The following is a 27,342-nucleotide window of genomic DNA, read 5'->3' on the forward strand; positions in this document are numbered from 1 at the left end:
TTTGATTTTGGTCCATGAGAAAAACTTCCAATACAGAGAGGAATTAAAAGTCACAAATGTGTAACATACAGTAGTGTAGTTATCACCAGGTGGAAAGTTTTGTAGTTTTGAGATTTTAGAATGTAGGTGCTGGGGGAGAAGATGGAGATTTTAGGGTGGTGCCCTGGGTTCTTCTTCTTTTCTCCCTTGGCGTCCATCTTCTGCAGTGATGTGGACACAAGGTAGTTTGAGGGGATTGGTTTAAAGTAGAAAATACCCTTCTTGAATAGGTGCTAGGCATTGGCATGAAATTGTAAATAAGAGACGCGTAGTTATCTGAATAAGAGGTAGTGACCTCCCATCACGAGGGGAGTCACATCGTGTCCAGGCTGCTGTGAACATCTTGGCCGGACACAAAGAATTAGTAAGATAAGAAATAATAAACAACACGAGAAACCAAGAAAACCAAGACCTTGAGGCTTCACTTCATTCTCGTGCTGATTTAAAGCCTTCAGAGGGAAAAAGACCCACTCAAACCACCAGCCTGACTTTCAGGTGAGAGAAACCTAGACCCAAGAGATGTGGAGCCCTATCTTTAACTTTCTGAGTGCAAGGAGAACTGTGTAATTAAGAGGTTGTTAAATGTGAAAAGCGAGGTTCATTCTCCTGATAAAATTTAAAATTTAATAATGGACAATAGGAGACAAAGACAATAAAGCAAAGTTTTTAATGGCTGGGTGCTTGGCATTCAGCCATGAGCACACCTGCTATTTCTGAGACACCCTTTATATTCCTTTTCCATTGCATCAGCCTAGCGCTTATTCATGAACAATTATTCAGATTCAAACTTTTGCCCAAACTAGTTTACAATTTCCAAGAACTGTTTAGCATGGCTCCTCCTTGGGTCCACCTTTTTAGAGCATGCACATTTCTTGGCTGTGGTTTTAGTCTGTTCTTTTTATCACTTCCAGCTTGGGTTTTGGTCCATGCTTTCTACAGGATGTAAGTGCTGATAGCTGGCATATCAGTAAGTAGCAGGGGTCTTTGTCATAGATTGGATGTTATCCCAACCAAGCAGGCAGTTCAATTACAAGCATAACTATATCAGCTATTTTTACTACTATGTCTAAGTTTAGTTAATAGCAGAAATAAAACTAAATCTTTATAGCAAAGTTACTTTAACATTATACATATAGCATCCATTTTAATATTTGCAAAAAGCCAATATTATAATATATATTTATAACATTAAAGATGCAGCTGGGGTCAGCAGCACTGGGTAGAAATTCCTGCTGCTCATCACTGCTCTGTGAGGGATCAGGTCTGTCCCAGTGAGCAGCCCTGCACAGGCTGGACCCCAGAGCTCTTGGTTTGCAAAGTGCTGCTTTCTTCCAGTTGTTCTCTTGTGCTCACTTACAGAAGGTGTATGCTGTGGACACTGGCAAGATGTACATATGAAAAAAGTAAATAAGATTATAATAAACTCTAAGGTAAACCAAGAGTAAATATGAAGGTTCTACCTTTGTACAGTGTGTTCAGCTTTTACTTCTTCGAGGAGTTTTACAGGAACAAAACACTGCAAGTTTGCAGTGTAGGACTGAGGTGATTTTCCCAGTGATTCCCACAGTTCACCTTTGTTCGGTAATTTGTGTATCAAGAATGGGAAGCCAGGGAGGCTGTGAGAAGCCGAGGAGCAGTGTGGAGATTTCTCTTTGAACTGCTCCAGGAGTGAATGTGTTAAATGTTTTCGTCAGAGACACACACAAAAAAAGGCGGATGGTGGATCTGCAAGAAAAGTTTATAAAAGAGAGTGAAAAGTCCCTCACACCTCAGAGAGTAGGAAAGAGAAAGAAAGAAAGAGAAAGAAAGAAAAAGAAAGAAAAAAAAAAGAAAAAGAAAGAAAAAGAAAGAGAGAGAAAGAAAGAGAAAAAAAAAAAAAAAAAAAAAAGAGAAAGAGAAAAAAAGAGAGAAAGAAAGAGCACAGCGTTCACTTTTTAGGAGCTTTTAATGAGAGAATGTAATCGCGGGGGGACAGAGCCCACCGCCGTGGGACCTCCCTCACCAAACTGCCGGGACACATCCACTTCCCTCGGGCACAGCGGGCGCCTCCTCGAAAGGACCGGGCTCCTTCCCGCTGCTCCGGCGGCACAGGAATAGCCATGAGCAGGGGGAAGATCTGCTGCCTGGCGCTGCTGGCGCTGGGAGCGCTGGCGCTGGCGGTGACACTGGCGGTGGTGCTCACCCAGCCCAGGTGCGGTCCCCAGCAGTACCTGCACGGCGCCGTGGCCGCTGACACCGAGAGCTGCTCCCTCATCGGCCGGTACGTGCACGGAGCCCCGGCTCCCCTGGTTACCCCGGGCTCCCCCGGCTCCCCCGGCTCCCCTGTGTGTGTGCCGTGCCTCGGGCTGACAGAGGGGACGAGCCCCGAGCACGGGCTGGAGCTGCGCTTCTGCCCCGTCCCCGCTCCGGGGCTGCGCTCCCGGCGCGACTCCAGCCGGAGCCTCTGATGCTTATTCCCCTATAGTGCCCCGTAAATTTGCAACTGTGCAAACCCTTGGCCTTTTGGAAAGCATAAATGTTTGTAGTAGACAATGCTGGTTTTAAGTGGGGAAGGAAGAAATTTACTTTTTATGGCGTGGTGGGTCTGCCGGATAAGTGACTTAGAACATATTAAGGAGTTAGAGGAGCTTGCAGAGAGCTGCAGCCAGGCTTCAGCAGGGACAAGGGAGAGAAGGAAGGGGGACTGGCACCCCTGCTTTTTGGGGATGTGTTTCTGGACTGAAGACTGCAGCAAGTGTGTCTGCTATGAAGAAAAAAAAGCAAAGAGCAGATTTTGATTGAAATTCAGTCAAGACAGTAGCAGTACAAAAGACTTGGAAAGAAAGATGTAGGTTAAAAAATTCTCTAGATGCCCAGGTTGTGCTCCTTCAATTTGTGTAAAACTTGTCTCTCAAACATTTTGACTCCCATGTTATTATTTTACTGTCCCTTCAATTTTTAAATGTTTGTATCCATGAAAGCAGAAGGATGGAAGTTTACTTGTGGTGCTGGATGCTCCAGCAATGGATGCCGGAGCTGTGTGCTCTGCCTTGTGGCTGGGGCAGTGAAATGAGACGTGGTACCATAATACCACACTTTGCCATGTCTCACCTCTGATTCTGCAATGAGGTGGTGGCACAGCATTTGTGAGTAGCTGGAGAAAATATACTGTGGCTGCCCATATGTCAAGCAGTGAGATGGGGTTTTTTATGTGAAGCCACAGGTTCTTCAGAAAGCAGAAGTATTTTAAACATCACTATTAATGGGAAAAGAGGGAAATGCCTAATTGGATTGCCCAAAGAATCTGCTGGGGAAAACCACTGCATTTGTTTTTGCAACTATCGTAAGTTTTAACTTGATGTATAATCAGCCTGGAAGACATTGAAGTGAGAGCCACAGGAATCTGTGGCCAGTGGACAACTGAGCAGCTTTGTCTAGTTGGGTACTGCTGCTGAGGTCTCACTTATTTCCTTCCCTTCTCTCAGCAAGAAGCTCCACAGGCTTCCCCAGCCTCCACCATTGCTGCAGCTGTACCCCCAGCACACTTGCTGACAGCTCTGTGCTGTCCCTCCAGTCCATGGACCAACTTAAATTCCCTACAAATAGTTTGCCAATGATCCCCACAAAATCCTGCCCTTGCTCCACCTTCCCATCACAATTTTTCCCCTTCGGCCATCCTGCGCATCAGGTTCTGCTCTCTCCTCCAGCCCTGCCAAGCCTCTGGGACCTCCCCAGCCATGGCCATTTTCCTCCTTTGCCACTGCTCACTCTCTGCCTGGTGGTCAGCTCTGCTCCTCTGCTGCTGCATGATTGCTGCTGCTTTTCCCAGGACCCTTTTCCTCCAGCCATTCTTGGAAATCTTTGTGCTCATTTCATGCTGTCCTTAGACTTGGAATGAGGCAAACTCCTGTATTGTTCTCCAAGCTTCTTCTGTGCATGCTCTTGTAAAAGATTATAATAAAAGCAAAATAGTTCATAAAAATGTTCCTCTGCAAGAGAGTTTGGGATAAGAAGCTTTATATATTATTTGCCCTTTTCCTTGTTGTTGTCATATTTCTTTCTCCATCCCACTGGCCCACAGTGGTGGCTTCATTTTTCTCTCTAGGAAGCTTATTTCATGCTCTGTATTGCATGAGATCTTGTTCATTTTCTTCCAGACATTTCTGAGCTGTTATACCTGTATGTCACTTTTTAAGCTCTCAACTCTTAGCACATGATGGTCACCACTAAATTAGTTCTCAGAGCAAACTGAGAGGTGAGAAAATGATGTTCTTTCACTGGTGAGGAAGCCTCACATGGCAATGGCACTGGGAGGATGGCACAGCAGAGGGGCTCTGGCCACGGGCTCAGCCTTTCAGAGCCCTCTGCTCTGCTCTGTCACCTCCTGGGGGACTCTGCAGGGCAAGGGCTTCCTCAAGGCTGACTCAGAGTCCCTGATGGGAGCAGCATGAGATGATGAGGATACAGCTGCTTCCTGCCTCATCTTTGCTGTTTAACATTTTATCATCCATAGGAATTTTGTCACAGCAGTGGCAATAAAGTCCAATTTCTGAGAGCAGTCTTGGCCATTAGGCCCTGCTGTCCCCACCTGTGAGCTGGCAGTTCATGTGCCACTTTACTACAGCAACAAGGTGAGAGCAGGGCAAAGCCAAGCAGCCCTGGATGCCAGTCCCTAAAGAGACACTGCAGGGGTGGTTTGCCCCTGCTCTTCCTCACTGACCCTGCAGACCCTCCCTCCTGCTGACCCCAGGCTGTTCCCCACAGCCACCCCTTTCATCCTGCAAATCCCCCTCCCTGAGCTCACAGGAATCTGTGTGGGGGATGCTCAGAGAACTGGTCTGGTGCCTGAAGCCTTGGAATCTAAAAGCAGCACCTAATCTCTGACTTACAGCTTTTAATCTTTAATTTAAAAATCTTGTTTATTTTAAAGATAAATTCAAACCACATGCTCTGTGAGTTGTCAGGAATGAAATTCCTGGGGCACTACATGATACTTTGTTGGTTTAAGATTCTTCCATTGGGAACCTTTGTGTGTTCCTAATAGAATTATCAATTAAACTTACTGAGAACAACTGAACTAAACCTCTTGCTTGAAGAAGAATCTTCTATTCCAATGAGTGGGGTAGTGGGTTGGGGAAAACACCTCGGGGCCGACATGTTTTCCAGCTCTGCAGATTGTGTTCATGTACTCTGAATTTTTTAAGTCTTTATGCAACTCTTTGGGTCCCTGCAGAAAGTCCCTGCACTCTCAATGAGCCTTCAGCCTGTCACCATCCATATTGGCAGGTCCTGGGCTAAACTTCCCCCAGCCATCAGTGCCCAGCTCTCAGTGCTGAGCAAGGTTGGGTCTCTTGGTGTGTTTTTTTCTGCTGGAAACTGGGGGCTGAAAGCAACCTTGTACAGCTGTGTGGTCCAGACTAAGACCCTGCCCTGGGAGAAAATTTGTCCCTGAATGAAGTGAAATGCTTTGATGAAGAGGGATGGGAGGCTAAAAGGAGAATCAGGGCAGTTTTTACCCAAGGATGTGGATTTGGTGCCACTGTCCACCTCACTAATTTGTCCTCATTTCAGAAACCCTGAGGAAACAGGAGATGATTGCCCTGTGACAGTGAGAGGTTCAAACTTTGCTTCCAGCTCCGAGCCACTTGTTGCCTCCTGGAAGAGGCTCTCTTCAGCAAGCGTACAAAAAGCTCTATATTCCCTACCAGTGTGCTGTTTGAGCTCTGTCACCCACTGCTCTGCATTCCTTTGTTTCCCAAATGGCAGAAGCAAGAGCCTGCATAAGGTCAGGGACAGATTTAGGAAAAATGTTCATTCCCAGTGGTGGGATTCACTGCAGCAAGGCAAGCTGACCTGGCCTGGCCCAGCAGCCATCTCTGATCCCACTTCTCCAGTGTAGCCTCCAGTGAGCCCTGGGAACTGACCTCCTTTGAAATCAACACCCCCCCATGGGGACAGGGTGGTGGGGAGGGTGAGAATGGTGGGATTTTAACAGTCAGAAAACCTCTGCAGCCCTGGGAAGCTCAGTTCTAGCCAGAGAATCTGATGCAAAAATCCTTTTCAGTGATGGCCCAGCAGATTTCCGAAGTGTGTTTACATCCCAAAGGATTTGGTTTCCCTTTTTGTACGTTTTAAATTTGGTAACTGGCCCTTTTTACAGAAGCAGTTGTTGCTTTTGCTCTTCATAAATCCTGAGGAGGCAGCTGCTGTGTAATGGGTGGTCTCCCAGTCCCCAGCCTTCTTTAGCAGAACAAAAAAAAGGCAATACAATTTAATACGTTAGCATTTCCAGTGTGCTTAAAGGGCTCCCTCTAGCCTAGGGCAGAACAGCGGGCTTGGTCTGCAGTGCAGCGCAGCCCATCTTTGCTGTGAGCAGAGTGCCATCGTTTACCCTTCCAGGGAGGCTGAATCTCTGCTCGCTGCTGCTGGAATGGGACTTTGTTGTTAACACTCTCTTCTGCTCCTTGTTATTAGGAAACTCTGTTAATGACTAAACCCTAATGCTGAAACGAAGTGGCGGGAAGGATATGGGACAAAACATTGTTATCAGATCTTGTCAGCTGCTGCACTGGTGTCTCTAGAGAGACCTGGTAAAGTGCCACACTTTGATTAAGGGTTTTGCATTGTAATTAAGCTCATTGCAGCAGAGATCCATCTAAAGGGAGCCAGGTAATGGGTGATAAATCCAGATGTGGTTTTGCTATATGTAATGGCCCTAAATTCCCCAGGCATCACTTCCAGGAAAGTGGCAGGTTTCTGACTGGAAGTGAGTGAGCCACACACAGGGAGCCAAATGTGACACACCAAGAGCCAGCTCAGACTATTTTTTGTTGAGTTTCAGTCTCTGGAGAGGCTGGAGAGAAAGGTGTCAAGGCTGGAGGCCAGTGTGAATGTGATGTGAATTTGGGTGAGAATCTGGTGCTTTTCAGGCTTTGGGAAATGTGCCTGATGTTCCATGTTAAGATCTCAATGCATTGCATTGAAATGCATGCTATACTATCGCCAAGCTTCTTTTTAAAGCTGTTTTTCACCACCAGAACCATTCCTTTGTCACCAGGCTTTACATGGGTGCAGCCTCATAGCCCATATTCCAGGGGCTCTGGGGAGCACTGTCCCAGGTCAGCTTAGAGGTCCTTCTTCCCTCTTTTTCCAACTGTCTAACACGCTGTTTGTGTCTTCTGCAGAGGTGACCCAGTTTTTAAAGAAGCCCTCATGTCTTTCCTCTCTGTGGTCAGCAACTAACAGCTTCTGTTTCAGAAAATCACCTCCCAGGGACACTGGTGTGGTGAGTCCATCCCCTGCTCCAAGGGGCTGCATGGACGAGCCTGTCTCAGTCTCCACGTCCAGAGCTACAGCCAAGGAGCTCCTAGGAGGCCAAAAGCCATACAGACCCCAAACAGAAAGCCTGATGTTCCCTACTATTTCTTTTCTTCTCACTTGTCCACATGTCATTTCCTTACATGCAGTGATTCTGATGCACTTAGGGAAACAGGAAAGCCACAACCAGTGAGCCTGCAGCATCCTGTTCCTGGACCCAGCAGGTCCCAGCCATATCAGTGGGTGTAAAATAAACACCAGTCTCTGTGTGTGCTCTGTGTTCCCATGCAAACTCTGGGAGCAGTTGCACTGCAATTTATGAACTATTCCAGTTTCCCCTCTGACTTTGCCATATCTGAGCAATAACCCAATAAAACAGTTAGGAACCTTCCTAGCAAACACCAGTGCTGGCTACTGGCAGGCTGTGAAGAAAACACCACCCCATTTCCACTGCAAGAAAAGGATGTTTTTCAGATGTTCTTGAGGGGAGCATTTGTTAAGACACATTTCTCTAACAGAACCTCATTGCTGTCAGCAGCAAGAGGCTGCCTTAATGCCGTGTGCCCTTTCACATAGCTGTGCCTTGGTAGAAGCAGTTGTAGGGTTTGTTTCCTGATTGGTTTTTTGTTTCTTTGTTGGTTTTGTCTTTTGGAATACAGGGAGCAGGGTGGGAATTTTTTTGTGCCAATAAGCCCAGGAAGTCACACTGTAGGAACAATGAAGTGACTATTGTGCTAATTGACGTGTTGTCCCAGGAGTTTGCTTCACATGGACCCAGTGTTCCCACTTCAGAGCTCCTGTCCAGTTGACCAGCATATGCCTTTATTAGGAATGGCATTTGGGAAGCTGGAGATCGGTTGTTTGGTTCTTAGTATGTGGAAAGCTCTCTTCTGTGCTCAGAGCATCCTTCTCCCTGTCTCAGGGCTCCTTGCAGTCCCTTTTAGTCCACAGCATTTGTGAGTAGCTGCAGTTCTCTGTCCCATAACTCTTTGCCCAGAGGCAGCCCAGTCTCACACAGGTGTGGCCCTGGCTGCTCTTTCCTCCTGTGGACTCTCCTTTCTTTCCCTCTAATTTTTCCTTCTCACTCCAGCAGAGGAATGTGCCCCTCCCTGCCCTCACACCCCACACTGCTGCCACTACATTTCTCCAGCTGCTCTCCTCAAGTTGCAGGAGCCCCAAGGAGGCATTTTCATGTGGTTCCTCCATTCTGGCATTCTTTGATTTTAACAGTGTCTTTTTTCTTCCCTTCCCACCACAGGAACATCCTGAAAAGTGGAGGCTCAGCTGTGGATGCTGCCATTGCTGGCTTGATCTGCACTTCAGTGATGAACCCTCAGAGTTCAGGCCTGGGTGGGGGTGTCATATTTACCATCTATAATGCCAGCACAGGTATGGGCCTGCCCTGGCCTCTCCATGGTGCCTTGTCCCTGTGCAGACACACAAGTGCTGTGGAGAAATCAGAATCCTTCCTGTTCTCTCAGAGCAATATTTTGCATATAAAAGCTATATCACAAACCACACTCGTGCTCTTAATCCAAAACATCCAGCACAGGGAGCTGTGATTGTCATTTCACAGCAAGAACGTGGGTGTGGAGGAAAGAGCTTTGATATAAAATGAACTGAGTTTGCCTCTCCTTCCCCCTCCAAAGCCATCCCAAAGTAGATTTCAAAGCCACACAGCTGACTGCAGCCAGGTGTGAGTGGCTGAGTGAACCATGCAGGAGGGGTGTGCTGTTAGTGCTGGGCTGTCAGTGCCTCACCTGAGTCCTCTGGATGGCACTTGAGGGGCTTGTGCTGCCCAGCAGCTCTGGCAGTGCCTGCTGACCCTGGGGCTGTGTCTCTCACTGCTGTCCCCAGTGCTGGTGTGACTGGCCCAAGTAGCACTGGCACTTCTTGTTCCAGAAGATGCACCTCCACTTCAGAAACCTAAACCTAGCAATGTTCAGTGTCTGCTGGGGAGCCTTTCTGTGTTTGGCTTAAACTCTAGTGTTGTTTTCTTGTTTTTATGTCTTTAATGTGGGAGTTTTTACGTCTTGGCTTCCAAAAATCCCCAGAGCTTAAATATCTATTAGTAACATCAACAATGAACACTGTAACAATATCATAGTTTTAAACCCCTGCCAAGTAGTTTCTCAGAGTCACAAATCTGGAAGTGTTTGGGTGTCTCTTATGCAAGAGCCTAATTTGGCAGAACACCTTTATTTTTCTTCTATTCCCTTTTGGCACAGCCATGGAACTTTGTTTCCTGACATCAATCCACTTCTGCTACCTGAGTTAGGCTGCAGCACAGAGCTGCCCTGGCCTTGCACAGCTCAGCACTTGTTACCCCAGGGAGCACTGTGGGCTCCTGCAGCACAGGACTGTGATAGGGGCAGATAAACACAAAGCAGAGAAGGAGGCAAGTGGGGGTTTGGGTTTGTTTTTGTCCTTTCAAGCTCCCTGATACATAGAAGACTTTAAATATGACAGACTTGCCCCATCATCATTTAGTAAATGGCCCTTCCAATGAGGCTCACATTGTGTCTCTGGCATGTCCCATCTGTAAAACTGCAGGAACCTGCAGGTGTGAGGCAGCATGTCCCAGCAGCATGTCCCAGCCCATAAACCCTAGGGGGAGCCTTTGCTGGCTGGAGACAAGCTCTGGCCTTCTCCCTGTACTTTCAGTACCTTTAGGTAGGCATTGCTTGGTTTGCTCTAAATACAAGCGCAGGAGTCAAGGACAAGTTGTGCTGACACCTGACCCTGCAGGTGCACTTGGCACACCTGGCAAAAGGCTCCAGAACTCAGCTCAGCTCTGAGCCAGCAGCACGTGCAGTGCTACAGCTGACTCAAGTGTGATGTTCACCTTCTTCAGGAAAACAACATCATGCATTTTCCTCTTCTTCCTTCTAGGAACAGTTGAGGTGATCAACGCCCGCGAGACGACCCCACAAACGTTTCCTCGTGACTTATTGTCCAGCTGTAATGCTGGTTTCCCCATTGGTAAGGACACAGCCTGGGCCACAGCTGTCTGTCCTCCTGGTGTGCACAGAGCTCAGGGTGGGGAGCTGAGCACCTCCCTGACTTGATCTGGAATTCTATTTAGTTTAACACACCCTACCTGGATTACCTTTTGCAAAAGTAACTAAAAATACTAGGTCCATAAAAATTCCTGTTTGATAATAACACTGACAACCTGAATGGGGAGCCAGCACGAGGAGAAATCACAGTGTAACTTCTCTCCATAGGAAGTCTGCAGTTCAAAACTGGATTTCCCAAAGCTCTCATTCCCCAGAAGCTCTTACAGAGAAAAATAAGATCAATAGCTTTTTGGAAACAAAAGAAATTGTGTACTTGCCCTTGTGCATAGATTGATTAGGGAAGCACATCGGGGGTTGAGTTGCTGTGCTCAGACACTCCTGCTTTATCAGCACATCTTGGATCTTTCCACATTTCTTGCTGTATTCATTCTCCTTCTCTAGAATGTTATCTTTTGAGGTGTGTCCTAGATTCTGGAGATGATCTTGTCCTTGGAAGAGCCTGAAAAGGAATCAGGAGCAGCTCTGGTTGGAAGGGACAGCTGGAGGTCTGCTCAAAGCAGGGTGATGTTATGTGTTGCTCAGGCTGCTCAGGGTCTTGTCCTGTCACATTTTTGAGTTTCTCCAGGGATGGAGAATCATCAATGCCATTTCTCCAGCGTCCAGCTGGCACCTCCCTTGCTGCACTGTGTGCCTGTTGCCTGTTACACTTTCAGCACACCTCAGGCCTGGCTCCAGTCTCTCTATACCCCTGCTGTTCAGTAACAGGGAAATACATGAACAGGAAAAGGTAATAAACAAACCAAGCCTGCTTTTAGAAGCCTTGGTTGCCTCTACCAACTCAGACTTCAATTGGAGAGCTTTCAGAGAGGTGGAACCCCCAAGGCAGTGACTGAGTGAGTGTGACACTGCTCTTCTGCTCCTCAGGTCCCCGCTGGATTGGTGTGCCTGGAGAGCTCCGTGGGTATGAGGCAGCCCACAAGCGCCACGGCCGCCTACCGTGGAAAGCCCTGTTTGAACCGACCATCAAGCTCCTGTCAGAGCCACTTGTCATTTCCCCAGTTCTGGAAAAAATCCTCCACCACCCAGCCTTCTCTGGTCCGGGAAAAAGTCTGTGGTAAGACCAATGAATGAAGCTGCAGTGGGAGGGTCACTGTCCGCTCAGCTTCAGACCCTTTCTCTGACATGTTGACATGGAGCACAGGCTGCTGTGGTTTGTGCTCAGGGAATACTTGCTATGGAGTGGGAGAGAATCACAGCAGAGGGTTTTTAAAAGAGGCAGCAGTGTAAGCAGTGCCTTGGAAAGTACATTACATACACAATCCAGATCAGCTCTTGGTAGGAAATAGAGGTCATTGGCCCTGGGCAAGAGCAAGATCATGCTGTAAAACTGATGAATGTTCTTCTTTAACAGCCCACTGCTGTGTGATGGTCAAAGATTTCTGAGGGGTGGCGAGACCTTCCGGTGGCCAGCGCTGCAGCAAACACTGCAAGCTGTAGCAGAACACGGAGCTGCAGCGTTCTATGAGGGAGAGATAGGAAAGGCCCTGGTGGAGGATGCCACAAAGGCTGGTAGGTAACAGCTATGGGTAGTCCTGATACACAGGCCTTTCTCCCAGCCTTTGGCTCACAGTGAGCCTGTACCAGGGGAAAGCCAGCACATGCCATTTGCTTGTCACTTGGGGTGGTACCTGACATGGGAAGAGCCCACCTTTCCCCAGTTCCTATAACTCAGGCCCAGGAGCAGGGCTGAGAGCACCCACTGCTCTGGCCTTTGCCCACAGTGCTCATGCACTGGCCCCTCTGACTCCTTTAGGCTTTGTGACATCCTGGGGCTTGGCAGCACATGAGGATGTGTGACAGCTGTGCTGTGCTGGGTGGAAGGAATTTGGGCTGTACACGGATGGCTCTTCACAAGCTTTACCAAGGCTCTGATGTAGGCAGCCCACAGCACCAGTACAAGTTGCTGTGCTGATGGCACCTCCTGGGTCTCTGTTGAAGGGGCCACTCTCTCACTGGAAGACCTTCGAGCATACAAAGCAGAGGTGTCCTCAGCTCTGAACATCACCCTAAAGAGCCACATCAAGGTATTTGCTCCAGGACCACCCATGGGAGGCGCAGTGCTCATGTTCATCCTCAAGGTATTGGAAGGTAAATTCCCAATGGAAAAGGGTCAGCAAGAGGTTTTCAGAAAGGGTTGTTCCAGAGTGATAAAATGCAATGGGCAGAAATGGAGTTTTTTTGAGCCAGAATGGGGCCCAAAGCAGCAGTGTCACTATGCTATGCAGCAGGAGGATGAACTGGTTCACTTGTACAGTGGATCAGCATCACCACAGCTGCTGCAAAGGCCAAAGGTTGCATGACTTTTCCAATGCTTCAAAAGAAATTGAAGTCACAGTGGAAAATAGTACTTGGTTGTTTCTGCATCCACATCCTGCTAAAGCATAGGGGAAACCTGGTAAGAACTGGGGTGGTAAGAGGAGGCTCCTTTCAACTTTTTTTTTTTTTTTTTTTTACACTTCTTGAAAAAAACCTGTTGCCTCGGGTCTATTAAAAAAAATTACTTCATCCTGCTCCATAGAGTTTAAATTCCATAAGGCATCATTGGAAACACCTGAGAAGAAGATAGAAACCTACCACTACATTGCAGAGGCCCTGAAGTTTGGCAATATGCTAAGACCCCAGATGAGTGACCCAGCCTTCTCTGAAGTTCAGGTGAGCTCCATGGTGTGTGGGTACAGTGTTACAGCACCGAGCAATGCTCTGACATGCTCCTGCTGTGCATGCAGCAAAGCTGCCTGGAAGGAAAGAAAATAGAGCTGCTACTGAAGGGCAATGCAGCTAAGTTGGCCAAGACAGAAGCAGGATCAGGCTGTTTACTCTGCAGCTCCAGCTGTAGGCTGGCACTCACTTTCCTGACAAAAGAAGTGCACATGCTCCTGCCAGTGTTGAGGTGCCTCAGTGCTGAGCTTGGTCCATTTTCTGGGATGAGAGTGGCCTGGGGCTGAATGCTGCCACTCCAGGGCCTCAAGCTCTGACTACTGGGGCTCAATTCCTGAGGCCTGCCTGTGCCCAAAGACGTGCCCATACTTTGGTGACCACTCAATGTCCTTGCTGTGCTTGCAGGTGCCTCTGGGGACCCTGCTGTCTGAGCAGTTTGCTGAGTTTGTGAGGCAGCGCATAGACTCTCGTGGTGACCACCCAGTCAGCCACTACAACCTGCTGGAGTCCCTGTACAATGACAAACACAGAAGTATGGGCACGAGCCACATCTCCGTGCTGGCTGCAGACGGCAGCGCTGTGTCTGCCACCAGCACCATCAACTACCCGTGAGTAGCCCAGGGCTGGGCAAGAGTCACACAGGCCACATGCCAGGGTCACAGGGCAGCTGCAAGGGCTGGAGACCAGAAATGCAAACCCCTTGGGTTTCACTGGTTCTGAGCTGTGAATCCCTTTTTCATGTGACAACAAAGATCTGTGAGCATCAACTCCAAGGGCTGTCATAATTCAGGAGGGTGCAAGAACTTGCTGAGGCTCTTGCTGAATTTCCGTGGGTTTAGCAAATTCCCACAGGCACCAGTAATAGGGAACTTATCTCTGTCACCAGCAGCAGCACAAACTCCTTTTGGATACCTTCAGTGGGACACTGGCAGGCTGGGAGGAGACAGAAGTTACTCATTGTTAATGTCATCCACAACAGGGGAACCCATGGCACTTAAAGGCTTCCCCTTTCCCCCCTGCAGATTTGGCTCCTTTGTGTATTCTAACCGAACTGGGATCATTTTAAATAATGAACTTGCTGACTTCTGCATAGCGACCAGAACCATTAAATCAGGTGAGCATCCTCATCCTCAGGATAAAGCACAGGGCCAGGGAATGGACGCACGGGCTTTGTACAAGTGCTCAGGGACAACCTGTAAACTTACAGGTACTCTTTACTTTCCTAGATCTAGATGAGAACAAGTTTATTTCAGACTAAAAGAGGATAAAGCCCTGTAGTGTCTCTGTGTCTACTCACATATCTCCTTGTATGGAAACACGAGAGTTTTGGTTTCTAACCAGAGAATCAGAGGTTAAAAAAATTCTGAAGCTGTGGGAAGGGGAGGGAAGAAGTGAAGAAACTACTGCTAAGACAAGCCTGCTGATACTTTAGGCTCATCTATGATTCTGAGTATAGAGCTGCTGGAGGCTTGCACTGAGCTCTGTGGCACAGCAGTGTTGGTGCAGATATGACTCTGTGCCATGAGCTGTCCCTGCTGCATCCCCCTCAGCCTGCTGGGAGAGGACACCAGTGCTGCTGTGGCAGGATTTCTGCTAAAGGTTCCTCATCTGGTTGGATGAGCTGCAGCACATCCTGAATACTTGTAGGATGCCCTGTCCTGCATCAAGAGAAGCTTGTTTAGCTTGTGCCATAAAGGACCCAGTTTCTTGGGAGACAGGCTTTCAGTTCAAGGAAATTTTTCAGGAAGTCTTGAGCATCTTGAAGAAGGAGCAGTAGCTTGTTTTTCTGTGGGAGACAAAAGTAAGGCAAGGTAGATGAACCTGTGCCCCTCCTGCCCTGTTTAGAGCCACATGGGAAGAATAATATCTCTGCTTCTGCTCTAGGAGAGAAGCCTCCCTCAGCAATGGTGCCTTCCATCCTCATCTCCAAGTCAGGAGACATGCTGGTGATTGGAGGAACTGGAGGGGGCTGGATTGTCAGTGCTACCACCATGGTAAGTGAAACCCACAGCAAGTTGCCAGTTTTTTCAGCCCTCCCAAATTTCTAGCCATGTTCAGTCCCTACTCAGCTCTCCTCAGATCTTGACTCCTTGATGCTTTTTTAAATTTGCAATTTAGAAGTCACTAAAGACTGCATTCTGTAGGCCAGGGAATGCATTCTGGGAAGTATTATGTGCTCATCCTATTCTTTTACTTGCCCCAGGCATCTAGTATTGCTCACCATGAAAGCAGGACTGGTAAGACTGTGGGTCTGGCTCAGTGCAGCCTGGGTTGGACAGCCCAGGTTTTATGTCCAGTTGGGCAGTGTGGGATTTGTTGTATTGCAGGCAATTATAAACAAGCTGTGGTTTGGCTACGACTTGGAACACGCCATTTCAGCTCCTGTCATGCACACCCAGGGTGAAGCTGTCCTATTTGAGGAGACTTTCAGCAATGTGAGTGGCCTTGGTGGGAAGCAGATTGCTTCTGCAACTCTCCTGGGTAATCCTTACTTTGCCTCTGGCTCACCTCCTTCTTGGTTAAACCTCACTTTCTCAGCCAGACTCCACACACACATCCTACAGTTCCACACCTGGCAATGTTAAGATCTCAGGCCCCTGCCCCATTCACTCCATTTTCTCTTCTCTCCCCCCACAGGAGGTTAGGACTGGCCTGCTGGAAAGAGGACATAAAGAAAAGAAAGATAAATTTGCAAGGACTGTTGTACAGGGAATTTCCAAGGAAGGAAAATGCATCTCTGCTTACTCTGATAAAAGGAAGCTGGGGAAGTCAGCTGGATATTAGCATGAAAATGCCATCACAATTCACAAAGCCACAGGAGATTCAGAACATGCTTTGCTTGGACGTGCCCAAAATTTCCTGTTCCCATGAGGATATCTCCTGGAGTGTGGGCACAGTCTGTGATTACATCTAATTCCAGCAGACTGCAGTCACCCTCAGGCAATACAAGGAGTGGAGACAACCTTGTTTAGAGCTACACCTTTCATTACTTATGTGATACACAGAGAACATATTTCTTGAGCACATCAGTTACTCAGAATGAGAGAATACAAAGTGTGAAAGGAAAATTGGTCCAAACCCCACTGAGAACACTGTGAAATGGCCCAGCTGTACCTTCCATTCCTGATGGAGTCTTGGTTCCTTTCAGGCTGCTCCACAATAAGTATTACTGGGACACAGCAATGTGAAATACATAACTATCTTAGCTATGAACAAGAAGCATCTGTAGAGTCAGGATTTTAAAATCTGGAAGCATTCAGGCTTAGAGTGTGGGTTTGGAAACTGCTGAGAAGTGATGCAGCACTATCAGGCACGAGCAGAATTGTCCCACATCCCTACATGCTCCAAATTGCTGTTTACCACAGTCTCTAGTGTTCCCTTCAGATCACAAGGAGGACATTGTAGCGCTCTAAGAACTATCACACAAAGAGAAAACTTTTGGAGAAGAGACCTCAATGCACCTGGATGCAAAAGGCCTTTTGTAGTTAATCCATAATATTGCCTGCCTCAAAATGGCCAAGAGAATCAAACATTTATGAAAGTAAAACCTAAACCCCACAAAACCCCCAAAGCTCTTCGAATATGCAGGGTCAAATTCCCAGAATCATCCAAAATTCCATTTTCTGAAAGCTTCTGAGCCTGATTGCCCTATGGGCCCAGTGTTGTGTGTGTGTCTGAAAGAGAAAGAAACCAGAGCCAGGCACTAGCAGAGCCCTCCCCCTCACAAACACAGAGCCCATGGGACTCCTAGTTCTTCAACAAATAGAATCCCTCTGTAAATATTAAAACAAGAACACACTATTAAAAAACACAAATTAAACCAAGGCCAGCTGGATTTTATGCCAAATATTTTTACCCAAAAGCCTGTGCAATAAAGCCATCAGTTTCTGAGATTGCATTTTAATGATGGTCCAAGTGAAGCTGACCAGAGCCAGACATGTGTTTTCCTTCAGAAGTTGTACACCAAGGTCTGCAGCACGGCCCCTGCTGTATCAATGAACGATTGCTGAGTTACCAGACCCTAAGTGCAAGCACTTAATCATGCAGAAATCACGCCAGAAATCAAGTTACTCTTGGATGGAGCCAGCTCCATGCACAGTCCTGCTCCCTCCTTGGCCACGTGGAATTCATCTTAAATTCCCCAATTCAGGAAGAACTGCTGGTTTCTCCATCAGAGCTGCTCACTCACACCATGGAAGTGACCCAGCACCCTGTGAGGCAGCATCGCAGCACTGGTGAATGGGAAACAGCCCCAAAAGCTGACAAGAGGCAGATTTTATGTTCATGTGGAAGGGGTTACATTGACTATGACTACCAAAGAAACCAAATCTACCTAATTTGCAGAAGTTTTCTACCTTGATTAACTCCCTTGACCCAGCTAGCAGTTCCTGGGTGCATCAGCTCTGGTGTCAGAAACAGCACCCGACAGATCTGTGCAGGGGAAGCACTGACAGGTGCCAGACACCATCTGCAGCTCCCACTGCAGCACCAGACACACAGACCAGACTGGATGCTGGCTCTGGCAAGATCTGTAGTTATTTCCACCTAACTCCACTGAGCTGAGAATTTACAGTCAATTGAGAGTGGCACTGGCTGGATGCAGGGAGAGCACTCCTGGTTTCCCTATTAGGTTTCAGGGCCATGTTTAGGAGTGCTCTGGTCCCTCTCCATCATGTCTCACTACAGAAAACCCAAGTCACCAAGTAACAAAGTATTTCATTACCTTTGCTTCTGACACAGCTTAGGGTGAAGCACCCTGCAGTACTCTAGCCTATCACCTTTCCAGTGCAGTAGTATCACAGCTACTTCCCACCACAAAGACATAAGATTATATCCCTTAGTCCAGTACTCACAGCAGTTTAACTGCTTTGCTATTAACTTCGCAAGTCAGCCAGTGAAGCAGTTTAAAAACCCATCACAGATTTAATTTGCAAGACAGAGGGGAATGGGAGTGCAGATCCATCAGTGCAGCAGAGACTTCCAGTCCTGCAGTCCTTCCAGCAGAATACCTGGTGAAGCTGAGACTATACCTGCTTTGGCATCTCTGTTCTTGCCCTGACACCTCCTCACTGCTGCTGAAATCTGCTTGGGTCAAGAGCCTTTCAGTTTGGTCTCTCCATATTCCTGCTCCTCCCAAAAAGAGAGCATTATTTTTGTACTGAAATCAACTTACATGGACTTTTAAAGCATCATTGTACAGAGGCTGCTCTATTTTCTAATGAAGTCTTTAAGTTATACTTTTAATAAAGTGTTTTTAAACCTGGCTGGGAATTTCTCCTCTAAACGTGTTGCCTATCCCATCCCACAAGCACAGACAACTCCATGCAGGCATTTGCAGCAGTAAGAGTTCTTCATTCTGGAGCCTCATATGCTGCTGGAGAAACTGAGGAATGGTGCAGCTCGTACCACTTGTCTCTCACAGCTGAATTTTGTTCCCTTCCAGAGGCTGGATAGTTGCCAAAAGAAAATTGTGGTAATGTCAGAATGAAGAATAGGGGCAAGAGGTGAACCCTCTAGCTTATGATCTGAAGTGCCTTCTAATGATACAGCTTCCTTTCACATCAGCTGGAATCAGTCATGGAATGTGTCCTGTTCTCCGTGCCCTGCACTGGGGCAGGCAGCCCACACCAACACGCTGTGTGCACCCAGGAGCAGAGCCAGGTGCTTGCATTCAAAAAGTGGGACATGGAATGAGGAGAGATCTCAAAGACCGTCTTGTTCTGACCCACTGTCATGGGCAGGGATGTCACTCACTGGACCCAGTGCCATCCAACCTGTCCTTGACCATTTCCAGGCATGGGGCAGCCATGATTCTTCTGGGTAACCTCTGTTAGGGCCTCACTGCTGTCACAGGTAAGAATATAATCTTAATATGTAACTTAAATGTACCCTCTTGTCCTAGCCAGAAGACTTTTCCCTGCAGCTGAAACATCCCCTAAGTTGAGCAGCCTGGAGGGTACAGTTGGAGGTTTTACAGCAGGAACCACTGACTGACATTTGCCTGTTGATGCACAGACAGCCCCAGCATTGGGTGAGTAGTGGGATGTGGTATCCAAGCAGGTGGCAGAAGTGCCTGGTCTGTGTACAGATATGTCCAAATGAGATGCAGATAATTACAGCTTGCAGAAATATCCATAGCTTTTAAAAAAAATGTAGAATGTAAGTGCAAGCTGTAGCCCAGTTAACAAATCATTCCTCTGAAATGATACTGCTAAAAAACAACCAAACAAGTTTCTGCAGAGTCAAGAATTCAAGGCATTTATATAAGAACAGTTGTAACTAGGAGTGTTTTAAGCTTTCCACAGGGGAAGCTTTTTAATGCAGGTTATAAATAATAGGGGAATTTTCTGACTAGCAAGTAGAAATTCAGGAACATAAAAACAAATGCTGTACCATGAACTGTTAGAGGCAGCCCAGCAGCAGCCACTCAGACCTTTATCAGAAATCATGATTGTCCAACAGGCCTTTCCCAGAAACAGTTCCCTTCCAGTTTTGGACTAACTGTAGTGACTGTAAGATTCCAATCAGCTTATTTTGCTGTGCAGTAATTTTATTTCCCAGGTCATACCTAGCCAAGAAAGAACTCATCTAGTCTGAATTCCAAAGGCAGCCTGGCACTGAGGAACACCAGTAGTGGAATTACAAGAAGTGGAAATGTAGAAGTCTCAGTTCAGCAATAAGAGGACACAGGCTTGGCCCCAAACTGATCTCTTGAGGGAACAAGAGGGAATGCAGTGACTAAAGGTCATTTACAATCACTGCCTTTGATGTACCTAATGCAGCACTACCAGTAAGAGTTCAGGAAAAGGAGACAGAGCACACTCAGGGAACATTTGGTAAAAGCCATTCATTTGGGTCAAATGACATAAGCAAATATGTATGCCAAAGTCAAGACTCTGATTTAAACATTATCTAGCTATCACTTTATTCTGTGAAACTGGGCTCTCCTCAGTTCCAGACACTTCCAGGAAAGAGGTTGCATGATGCCTAAAACTTCAGTCTTTCATTTTCTCTTCTGTATTTTCAGGTTCTTACAAACTGAGAGGAAGTTTCAAACAGCCAAATAGATGAGTTAACTTACTGCCACTTGTGTATCAAGGATTTCAAAAACACCACTAGAACATGACAACATCCTGGATCATTTGGTTTTGATCTTGGGCTAAGTGATATATTGATCCATCCTGGTAGGTGAACACCAAACCCCCTCATGCAGGTACAAACACTCTCAGCTGCTCCATATCAGACAGGGATTTCTGAGAGGTCCTTTACAGTCTGGTTAACAGTAACTTACCTTTAAACAAGGGTAAGCTGCAATGTACCCTTTTGTAGAAGTTTTACTTCCCCAAACTCTGATACTTCACACTTGCAGCATGACGTGAAAAAAAGCAAAGCAGAGAAAAACAATCTTGTTTTGGATATGTAACTATTATTGTTTACTCATGACTTCATCAAAGCAGTGAAGAAAAGACAAAAATCTCAGAGAAGCTTATTTCACACAGACTCTCACCATCCCTTTTTGCAACAACTGTGCAGGCAAGGAAAATGTGTGACTCCATATTTATTTATTTTAGTTGTGCTCAGAGTTTTACAGGTAGCATCTTCCCTTTAGACCTTCTCAACAGAAATATAAAAAAGTTTGAAGCCATTTCCCCACTCATCTCCAAAAATCAACTGGGTGAAATGCAGAAACATCTTTTGTTAACAGAGTGGTGAGTTTGGCTTATCCCAGTCTAGAGCTGGGCTTCCTGCTATGGCACAGACCTATTAGTTTGTAACTTAGAAAACCCAGTCCCAGGGTCCTGTAGCTCCCACCTACTCAACAGGAAGCAAATATCTTCTCTAGCAGTGACAGGGACATTCCTGGTAGCTGACACCGTGCAGGGGAAACGCTTCCTGCAGCCTGAGTGAGCTGGACCTTCTGCAGAGACTGGGCACCCAATCTGTCTTCATGGGATGGAGAGGAGGCAGGGAACAAACTCTTCAAGGCAGAACAGACTCTTCAAGTAAGTACTGCACGTCCTGGTGGACATGCCTGTCTTAGCAGACGGCTGTGGCATGAGGCACTTCGGTCATGGCTGTAGAGAACTGTCCCAGTTCCATCAACAGAATCACAGGTAAATGTGTTCTCATTCCTGTGAGAAGTCCCTGAGTTGCAGATCTAAAGGATCTTCCCCCCAAACACACCTTTGTGTCACTGAAAGAAGGCGCTGAGGCGGGTCAGTAGCCTGCAGGGAAGCCCCCTTTCCGTGAGTCGGAGGCCGCCGCCCATCCGCGCTCCGTCCTGAGGATGGCCTGGACCACCGCGCCGCCGCTCACCCGCGACGTGTCGTGCATCCTCTTCTTCAGCTGCTGCTCGATGCCCTGCAATGCACAACCCTGACAGCTGCAGCTGCTCTGGAGCTGCACAGATAGGTTTGGCCATAACCGAACCCAACTCGACTAGCCTAGCTTGTTAAAGAGTAGAAGTAAACAAGTCCCCAGGTAAGACAATGATGGGTTGGATTTGAACTCAAACAGGGACCCCAGCCAATCCCAGTCAATCCTGAAGGCAGACACGTCACTGCCAGAGAGCTGGGCAGTGCTGAGACCCTGACCAACCAGGTGTTCAAACGGCAATTTTGAATCCCTGTAAAAGGGGGTGTTCATCAATGAATGCTGGCTGTTGTCACATGATCTCAGGGTGTTCAGTCATGTGCCTGCCTCCAAAACTGTGACCAAATGTAACACACAGCACAGAGGGAAACTGCACCTGCTGCAGCCTGCCATCTGCATCCCCCACAACCAGCCAGGTGCTCAGGGCCTGTGTCAGATAGGGCTAAATCTACATGTTGCTCCTCTTCCCTTTGCTTTCTGGGGTACCCTACTTTTGAAGAAGTGGAATTCAGAAGATTTGATATTTGTGGTGCTCAGTGTGGGTTACCAATACTATTCTTGGTCACAGATATTCACACACTAACAGCCAAGACTGATGGATCCTGTTTGGCAGTGGTGGAAAACCCAGGACTTGTAGAGAGCAGGGCATTCTCCCCAGTGCTGGAAGATATCTCAGCTGTTACCTTCATAGGAAGGTTATTAACAGAGGAAATTCTACAGGGTTTGATAAGAAACCTGTGTTATGTAGGACTGTTTTCCCAAATATAGAGGCACAGAGATATGAGATATATACAAAGAGGCAGATACAGAGGCACGAGGTATGTACAAAACCTGTGCCTGTCTCAGCTCTCTGGGACATGCAGTTCCTCAGTGTGAATGAAGCTGCCAGCTCAGGTGAGTGGTCTGGACAGCAAGGCAGACCTTGCCATCAGCTCTCTGACTGACAGTACTGTGCTGACATCTCTACTGTGAATGTATTTTCAAGCCTGTTCCCAGATCCCTCTGGGCATCCCCCCTTGCTAGCTCTGGGCCAGGCCTTCCAGATTCATCATGAGGTTAGACAACAGGACAAGTTCCCTGAGACTGACTGGATTTACACCGCTGGGTGGTTTGGGCCCTGATATGGTTTGGTGTTTTGCAAGTCCTTTGTGCCAAACATCCCTGGAAGCCGATGCTCAGTATCAGATACAAGTCACTCTTCAATGCACTGGCTTCACCTGTGTGACTGAGACTGAAGGTACACTTTGAACAGTTCATTGTGACCCAGCACTAGACCTGTACCAGCTTTACCACTCCTCACCTAGGAACATTTGGCCAAACCTGATGATTTTTCCACAGTTCTTGCCTTCCCAGCACTAGGAACCCAGCCCATAAAGTTCATGTATGGCTCTAGTGAGACCAACCTCCTCTATTTGCTGCTCAAGCTCCGTGATATTGGGAAACAGCTGATCGTGAATTCTGGGCTCCTCCACTGCTTTCTTCACATCGTAGCCAAACCAGATGGAATTCATGATGGTCTGTGAGAAGTAAAAAGCCTTAATGTTAATTACATGTCTTCAAAGAAGTCTGACTCTTGGAGCCACACAGGCAGAGGTGCCTCAAGGGTGTTCATCAGAGCACACAAAAGGCACCATTTCTGGTTTACAGTGGTTCTTCTCTTGGCTAAACAAAACACAGGTGCATTGCAGCTTGTATATACTTAGGAGGATTCCCACACAAAGAAACCAAGCGTGACTAAAATTAACACAGAAAAAAAAAAAAATCCCTAAGCTATGGTGTCTGGATTTATGCTGCTGTGACTAAGCACAAAACAGTCACCTCAACAAACACACCTACAGCTTCCTGCTATTGTACAACCATTTCCCTTAGGCCTGGCTCATCTCTGCAGGGTTGAACTGCAGGCTGGAGCAGCTGGGAAGTGAGAACACTCTCAGAGTCCTCAGGGCTTAGGAAATTGGTTGTAATGCATCCAAAAAGCCATATCCAGCCTGGTGCTGCTGGCACAGGGGACAGTCACTGCTGCAGTCACTCTTGGGTGGTTTGAGTGGCTGCCACAGCAGCTCACAGAGGCCCTGCCTGTCAGGCCTGACACTGTGCCTGAGCTGAGCTCTTATTTAGTTTCTCTGCGTGATTTTCATCCAAAGTTGGGAATGTTAGATGGGAGCAACTCTAAACTAGATAAATAGGCTCATGGAGATCCAGAGAACAGTAGTTAAAGCAAATCCTGTGCATGTGGTTAGAACAACTTGCCAGGGAAAACGTCACTAAAGGAGGCACTGGAGTCACTAAAGGAGGCAATTTAATAGCAGACCTTTTGTAGCCCTGGCAGGAGTTGGTGTTGGAGGCCTGGCCCTCAGAATGTCAGGTAGGAACCTCCTTTTCAAGCCCCTGGCCCCCAGCAGGGAGCCACAGCCATGATCCTGTCACAGGTGCAGATGGAAGTCCCCCCAAATGCTGCCTCTCCTATTTTGCCTCGTGTTGTCCCTCGTTTGCCCACACCATCACATACCAGTGCTGTTGCTGTAGTTATTTTTGTTCCTCCAGAAGCACCGACCACCATCTTCACCTTTTTCATTTTATCCACCAAAATGGAGGGGCACATAGAGGACATTGGCTGTTTACCTGTTGGGGACACAGATGCAACACAGAGGCTCAGCTTTCTACTTTCCAGCTCTTGCTCCATGTCCAAACCCAGTATCTACCTCCCTGACTCAGCTCATGTGTCCTGTTCAGTTCTTGGGGATCCCACCATCCCCTGCACTCATCTCCTGCCCCTGTCCTCTGCAGGTCCCAGACCTGTGTCCCACGGCACAGATGCTGCAATATGAGCATGCACAATGCTGCCAAAAGACTGAGTCAAGAAGGTAGTTTACAGCTACCTGGAGCTATGAAGTTTGCTGGAGAAGGAGGGATCCCAAATCCATTGATTATGTAAGGTGAGCTGAAGTCGTCCATTTCATCATTAAATATGATTCCACTCACGCTGGATCGTACATCAGAGCCAAAGCTGGAGAAAACAAGTTGTCAGAGTCAGGTCAGAACCACAGCAAACCTAGGCAGAGCTTCAGCTGAATTTACTGCAATATGAAACCTGGGATTTGATTGGAGTAATGCTCCACTCCTTCCCATTGTAAAGGACTTTCTGTCACCCCTAGGGGGAAGGAAGCAGTTTACCTTGAGTACACAGCTACACACAGAGGAAAGGCAGCCCAGAGCCCTTCCTACAGCTCCCCTGAGAAGAAAACCAGCATGCACCAGCATTTTCCATGGGGAAAAAAGCACAGCACCTCAGTATAGCTCCTGCCCCTTCCAGGTAGGCAGTACTGCACTCCATACAGAGACAGCACAGCTCAAAGGCTGGTACATTTGGGAATGACTGGGGGTTTGCTTAGATGTGTAAAGCTGGAGACATTTTCTATGGATAAGAATGAGCTTCATGCCCTGGCTCCAGGCCATATGTGGGAACACAGCTCTTTCTGACAGCACTCACAGCCAAAGGCTGCGCTTCCAGGCCAGCTGTGTTAGCTCAAACTTCTTTCCAAAAGCCTGGGAAATCAGAACCAGCAGCAACAGCTCTGCTTATGAGAAGATCCAGATGCAGTGAATGTTGTGGTGGAATTCAACATGAGAGAGGACACATCTTGTCCTCTGACACAAGCACAAGGCCTCAGTGTTGAGCACTGACCTGCAAGCTCAGCAGAAGTGCCCATCACCAGCACTACTGACCCCAACCCGCCCCAGAGGTGACAGCTCAGTGGTGTTTGATACCAACCCCAGAACCAGCACTAGGAAGGTGGCAAAGGCCTACAGGGAAGGAATGTCTGAGCTCATACTATTGGTTGATGGTGCTGGTGGCGGACACAGCACTGCCATCGTCAGCCACAATGGAGACGTGGGATGTACCGGCATTGTCTCCAGTGTAATACACGGGCTCGTAGTAGTCAACAGGATGGGAGGTGTTGTCTGTGATTTTCCTCCGCAGACCATCCGCAAAGAACTCGGATGTCATGTTTCTGATTGCCTGTCAGAGAAATCCAGTGCAGTTACTCAGCAGATTTAAGAGACACCTAGTTATGAGGCTGATATCCAATACTTCAGACCACAGAAGAGGGGCAAATCCCAGCAGTGAGGCTACAGCTTTCCCCCAGGGGCCTTCCTTCTTGGAAGATGGACATGGTAACAAAAGATCCTTTTAAGCTGTTACAGGAGCAGCTGTTACAGTCACCCCTTTGTGCAGAAGTTGATCAGCATCCATTATTGCAGTGCTATGGAAAGCTGCCTCCACACTGCTGTGAGGCAAGCAGGGCTACGCTTGTTTGAGGGACAAGAGGAATGAGGTTGGATTGAAAGGACAAGGACAAGGATAAAGTAAGATCAGAGCTCTGTGAGTTAAAAATTTGTGTTCATCAAGCTGGGCTGGGCTGGGCTCATAGTCTGCTGCTTTTGCAGGCACAGAAGTAAAGCACAAAGTGCAAAGTTGGGACAAGTATTCTCAGCCCTTCCCATCTGTTGCTCCATTTTACTACAGGCAAGACTCTGGTTAGAGAGACACAAGGATGATGGGAATATAGTGAATAAGGCTTCAAAGACTATAAAAACAGGCAGGGTTAGATCTCAATGTACTCCAGCTCTCCTGGTGAATGGAGGAGTTTGTTTTTTTCTTACAGCAGGAAGGTTGCCTCCATTTATAGCCCTCACAGCTCAGCCATGAGCCACATAGGACATCACTTTTTGACTCAGAGCTGTTTCAGTGCCTGTCAACAGCAAGTGGCACAGAGCATCCCTGACAAAGTGGAGTCACCCAAAAACTTTAAGCCATATTCTAGTCAACTTTGCTGTTGCAGAAAGAAAAGGCTTTTGCCAGGTACCTCTGTAATGTTGACAAATTTTGGGTCTCCCAGCAAAGTCCTCTTGGCGTAGGCAAAGCGAAAGGCCTCCACAATGCGGTGGTAGGTGAGACCTTTCTCCTCCATGGTTTTGATGCTGGCAGCAGAGAAATTATACCCTGGCAACAGAGGACAAACAACTGTGAACACGAAGCACGGGGTCAGTGGATTGCTAACGCACCTGTGTCAAATTTATAACACTGAAGCCCAGTCTCTACAGAGATGCAGTCACTGGAGTGTCCTGATCTCCACATGGAGAGCTCAGGAGCTCTGGTAGTTTTGAGCCCTGTGGGAGTCACCAGCAGAATTTGTACTTGCAGAGGTGCTTTCCAAAGAAGCCTCAAGTACATGTTAGGTTCCACCCATACAAGTATCTGGGAAGCTCCCCTATCAGGAAAATATTTTTCCTCTTGCACCTGTCTTTCAGGTAGGAAGGCAACATCCCTGAGTTTACAGCAGAAGAGGAATGTTTCTGCATCTCTGATCTCTCCTGGGCTCTCAGATTTGTCACCTGCTGGAGGCCTATCAGGGAGGCCTTGCTCCCCAAAAAAAGGTGCTCTGTGGCACTCTCACCTTTCAGTATGTTGAAAATGAGGGCCAGAACTGGGCCACTTAGGGGGGCACTGGGTGTGTAGAGGGTGAACTCCCCGAGTTTGATCTCTATGGGGTCCTCAATCACTGTGGCATTGTAGTCCCGCAGGTCTTCCAATGTGACAATTCCCCCTGGAAAGAGAAGGAAACTAGAGATGTGGGTTTATGTGAGCTCTGGTGGGAAGAGGAGGTCATAATCCATCACCATGAATCACAGCAAGGATTGGAGGGAACATGGACAAATCCAAAAAGTAACAAGGTGAAGAAAGCAAAGATGTGTGTCCATGAGATTTACTCCTTGATAGATCCATCTGAGGCTCAGATAATCTAAGCATGAAGATGGGCTGATTTACAGCCACCAAAGCTCTGGCGATGCACCTTTTTTTTTACAAAGGACACCAGCAGTGTCAGGCTACAAA

At 47.5% G+C, this 27,342-nt stretch overlaps 2 protein-coding genes across 10 annotated transcripts in view; one reads left to right on the forward strand and one right to left on the reverse strand.

The window, feature by feature from the left end:
• The first annotated feature begins 1,566 nt into the window (after positions 1-1,566).
• GGT5 (gamma-glutamyltransferase 5) lies at positions 1,567-18,393 on the forward strand. The gene is made up of 12 exons (XM_083873894.1): positions 1,567-2,299; positions 8,594-8,724; positions 10,228-10,317; positions 11,280-11,469; positions 11,767-11,924; positions 12,354-12,503; positions 12,934-13,067; positions 13,479-13,681; positions 14,096-14,187; positions 14,958-15,067; positions 15,401-15,508; positions 15,711-18,393. Exons 1-12 carry the CDS (start codon positions 2,139-2,141, stop codon positions 15,855-15,857), a joined length of 1,674 nt encoding a protein of 557 aa, XP_083730020.1. The 5' UTR covers positions 1,567-2,138; the 3' UTR covers positions 15,858-18,393.
• Positions 18,394-20,616: 2,223 nt separating this feature from the next.
• GGT1 (gamma-glutamyltransferase 1) overlaps positions 20,617-27,342 on the reverse strand; it is a 30,157-nt gene continuing 23,431 nt past the window's right edge. For all 9 annotated transcript variants that reach the window (XM_083873928.1, XM_083873932.1, XM_083873930.1 and 6 more), the window contains 7 exons: positions 26,906-27,055; positions 26,315-26,451; positions 25,280-25,467; positions 24,326-24,453; positions 23,956-24,068; positions 22,850-22,963; positions 20,617-21,434 (listed from right to left, as the gene is read on the reverse strand). In XM_083873928.1, coding sequence (XP_083730054.1) covers positions 21,291-21,434; positions 22,850-22,963; positions 23,956-24,068; positions 24,326-24,453; positions 25,280-25,467; positions 26,315-26,451; positions 26,906-27,055 — 974 coding nt within the window. In that variant the 3' untranslated portion in view covers positions 20,617-21,290. The remainder of the gene's footprint in view (positions 21,435-22,849; positions 22,964-23,955; positions 24,069-24,325; positions 24,454-25,279; positions 25,468-26,314; positions 26,452-26,905; positions 27,056-27,342) is intronic.

This window comes from Zosterops lateralis (assembly GCF_965231275.1).
Source record: "Zosterops lateralis genome assembly, chromosome: 17".
Lineage (NCBI taxonomy): Eukaryota > Metazoa > Chordata > Aves > Passeriformes > Zosteropidae > Zosterops > Zosterops lateralis.